The sequence below is a fragment of the Theobroma cacao genome, chromosome 8 (genome assembly GCF_000208745.1).
Source record: "Theobroma cacao cultivar B97-61/B2 chromosome 8, Criollo_cocoa_genome_V2, whole genome shotgun sequence".
NCBI lineage: Eukaryota > Viridiplantae > Streptophyta > Magnoliopsida > Malvales > Malvaceae > Theobroma > Theobroma cacao.
This window is the reverse complement of record NC_030857.1, coordinates 10,929,592-10,933,361: the sequence shown is the minus strand read 5'-3', so window position 1 is coordinate 10,933,361 and position 3,770 is coordinate 10,929,592. Positions and strand designations below refer to the sequence as shown.

General features: G+C 40.5%; 1 protein-coding gene across 1 annotated transcript; it reads right to left on the bottom strand.

Moving 5' to 3' along the window:
• On the bottom strand, positions 222-3,545 carry LOC18592605 (trihelix transcription factor GT-2). Its single transcript, XM_018125576.1, has 2 exons — positions 2,871-3,545; positions 222-2,127 (listed from the first exon to the last, which is right to left on the bottom strand). The coding sequence occupies exons 1-2, from the start codon at positions 3,230-3,232 to the stop codon at positions 636-638; spliced, it is 1,854 nt and encodes a 617-aa protein (XP_017981065.1). The 5' UTR covers positions 3,233-3,545; the 3' UTR covers positions 222-635.

The following is a 3,770-nucleotide window of genomic DNA, read 5'->3' as shown; positions in this document are numbered from 1 at the left end:
GTAATTCTGCCCCATGTCTAATCTTATTTATGCATTATATATATCAGACTCTCCCATGGGAAGAAACTCATCTTTTCAGCAACACCATTTGTATTGAAACCCTTATCATAAAAAAAAAAAAAAGAAAACTTCTCTCTCCCTCACAGCAGGAGCTAATTAGCTTGCACAGTGGAAGTCTTTAATTTGTCTGTGCAGATGGTGAAAACTTGGAAGGCAAAAGGGAAAGAAACAAACGCAAGAAAATTACCATTTCTAACATTTACACCACCATGAACATGAACAGTACTAGTCTCTTTTATGTTTTCCTGTTTATTATGTGGGATGATATGAAACTCTCTATCTCTACCTCTCCCTCTCAACTTATTTATTTAGCCAAAAAAAATAAATAATAATGAAAATAAACATATAATTCCACTGACTATATGCATGCTACAACCCCACCAATGTGTACTGACCTATAAAAATTCAATTCAAATGCCTCCACTCCAATGCACCGTTGCCGGATCCTGACCCACTAGCCGGGCAGATAGCTGCTGGAACATCGACTCAAAAGAATTGCTTCTTGACATTTATCTGCCTGACATGTGGCCATTGAAATTTTGACAGTGCTAGCTGGTTTGCTTCTGACACTGATATCACTCACCTGTGCCCATTGAAACCGGTTTGCTGGCTACAATCTCATAGTCACCCCCTTCATCTTCCTCCTCATCATCGCCGTCTTTTTCGTCTTCGTCTTGATTTTGCTCGCTTTCCATGTCTTCCGTGGCATGATCATGTTGGTGGTCATCGGGCTCCGAAGGAGGAGGGGGCCATTGCTGCTCTGGGCGTACCAGCAATGGGACTGAGTTCTCGGGTTTTAATTCATTGGAGGAGTTGTCAAGTTTGTTCTTTTCTCTATATAAGGCATCAAGTTGGTGAAAGTAGGGACATGTTTTTGAATCCTCAGGCCTTTTCTTGTTGCTCTCTTTCACCTTTTTGAAGTACTTATTTATGTTCTCCCATTTCTCTTTGCATCTTTTGGCGTTGCGATTGTAACCAAGCTTTTTCATTGCAGCTGATATCTCCTCCCATAATGGTCCTTTAGGACCATTTTCTTGGTATTTAGCATCAAGACTAGTCCTTAGCTTAATCAATGCTTCAACCTCAACCTTAGGCCATCTTGAAGAGCTTGATGGTGTGTAACTTTGATCGCCATTATCAGTCTTTGACACGTCTAAATTCACCATTGGCAGCGGTAATAGTGGTGGAGCAGGCGCTGGCACTGGTGCTGCTGTTGCGGCTGGAGGCGCTGCTGTTGCCACTGCTGGTACTGGCTGTGGTGGAGCCTGTGGAGGCGGTTGCGGTTGCTGAGACGGCAGTGGATTATTTTGTGCCTGCCCCGGATTTCGCTGCTCAGATAATTTTTGCAAGAACGCCATTACTGCTGCATCCTTCGCAGCAGCTATGGATCTTTCTTGGGCTAATATCTCGCGTTCTCTATTTATTCTTGCCATTTCTTGCATCCTCCAAGCATCTTCACGGACCATTCTTTCGTGCTCACGTTTCTCTATTGCTTCCAAGAATTTCTTCTGCATATCTTCCTGCTTCTGAATCACCTCCTTCATTAGCCTCTCGAAAAAATCCTTCCACTTTCTTTTCCTTTTCCTCCGGCCTTCTAATTCTAAATCTGAGGAGGTCGAAGAAGACGTTGAATACGACATTAGATCTGCGGAAATGTTAGGAAAAGAAGGAATTGTAGGGTTTGTTGTGGGTGGTGGGGGTTGAATTGTAGGGTTTGTTGATGGGAAGGACGGGACTGTAAAGCTTGCATTTGGTGGTACAATGTTTTGTGGCAAACTGGCGAGTGTTGTTGATGGAATAGTGATATGGGACAGACTGGGAGGATTGGCTGCTGGCATTACCGTTTGGTGTTGAGGCTTTAATTGTGGTGATGGTGGTGGTGGTGCAGCCGGCGATTGAATGGAAGAAATGTTTTCGAGGGCTTCTAATTGATCGAAAAACCGATAAGCCTTGCCATCTGATTTACCAGTTCGCCCATCTTTGGTTCTCTTGTGATACTTGTACACGTTCTCGAATTTCTCCTTGCATTTCTTGGCACTTCGATGATAACCAAGCTCTGCTAGTTTCCTGATATCAACAGTAGAAAAAACAACTCCATTTCTGTTTTTATTCCATCTTTAATTCAGCAATAAAACAAAGCCAAACAGTATTCTCACATAAAATAAACTATCAAGTCGAATTTGATACATACATACATACATACATACATATATAATTGAGACAGAAAAAAATTGAGAAGCATAAGGAGGTGAAAGAAAAAGAAAAAGAAAAAGAAAAGAAAGCAAAGAGCTCAAGACAAAAAGGATGATAGACTTCAGACAAACCACGAATTCAGAGTGATGAACACAGCTTTGGTCACCCAAGATGCAAGGGCAAGACCTTCTATCTTTTTAAGAGCTTGACAGAATGAGAGTGGAAGAAATGAGGTAGGGAGAGAGAGAAATGAGCAAAATTCAGCTTAAGATTCCCTGTGAAATATTGGGAAAAGCAAACGCCAGAAATGATAACAAATCCCATATCCCAAAGTGTCCAAATATCTTAATCATATGACATTGAATTCCCCTTGAAGATGCTGAATTCTCTCAACTTCAACTATAATTTTCCTCTTACAAGATATCAAACACAAAGAAAGAAACAAAAGAATATAATTCTCTCACTCCAATGCTCCCCGTAAGTAAAAAGACTAAAAGTTAAACAATTCAATAACACAGATCTCCACTCATCAACTTAAACCAACTCAAACTCTTTATCGAATTATCAACAAAACTAAAACATGAAATGAAACAATAAAGGGAAAAAAAATTAATCACCTGGAAACCTCTTCCCACAATGGACCCTTCACGCTAGCGTCACGAAAGGTAACATCCATGTCGGACCTTATTTTCAAGAGTGCCAAAGTCTCCTGCCTCGGCCATCGGTTGCCTCCGAAAGAGCGGTCACCTTCATCAACCCTACCTCTATCATCGTCACCTGAATTATTATTAGTGTTGTTGTTGTTATTGTTATTATTGCCGTTGGAGCCAAGCATGTTGGCAGCAGCTTCACTCCTTCCATCGAGAGCTCCGCTGCTGCTAACCGTGGTAGCAACAGCAGCAGCAGCAGCCACGTCGCCACCGCCACCGCCGCTGCTGCTTCCGAGGACACTGACGCTTGTGTCACCACAACCCAGCATATATGATTTTAGATACACGCAGCTTCTTCTTTTCTTTCTCTTCTTTGGCCCCCCCTCCTTGGCAAGAGCTTGCAATTTACTTACAGCTTTCAATGAAAAAGGGAAAAAAACAAAAAATTAAATTAACAAATATGAAAAAAAATTATTTCTACTTGTATGTCTCTATTCCTATCTATCAACAGAAGAAAAGATGGTGGTGAATTTTTCTCTTATTTTTGCCTTTGAAAAGGGTTTTATTGAAGAAGGTATGTACATGGGGTGAATTTATTAATTTATTTTGGTTTGCGGGATCTGCTTGTCAATCTCAAGAAGTTGTTTTTTTATTTTTTATTTTTTGTTTTTGGCTTTTTTGAATTAAAAATTTACTAGTTTTTTTTTTAATTTCCTTTAGGCAGTGGAATCTTCAGGGGTTTTTTTTTTCTATTTTTTTATTTAAGTTTTCAAAAGGGTTGGTTGGTTAAAAAGAACAAGAAAGCGGAGCGGGGGCTGCCCTTTGTGTTTCTCTTTCTCTCAGTAATAATTAAAAGGTGGCACAGAA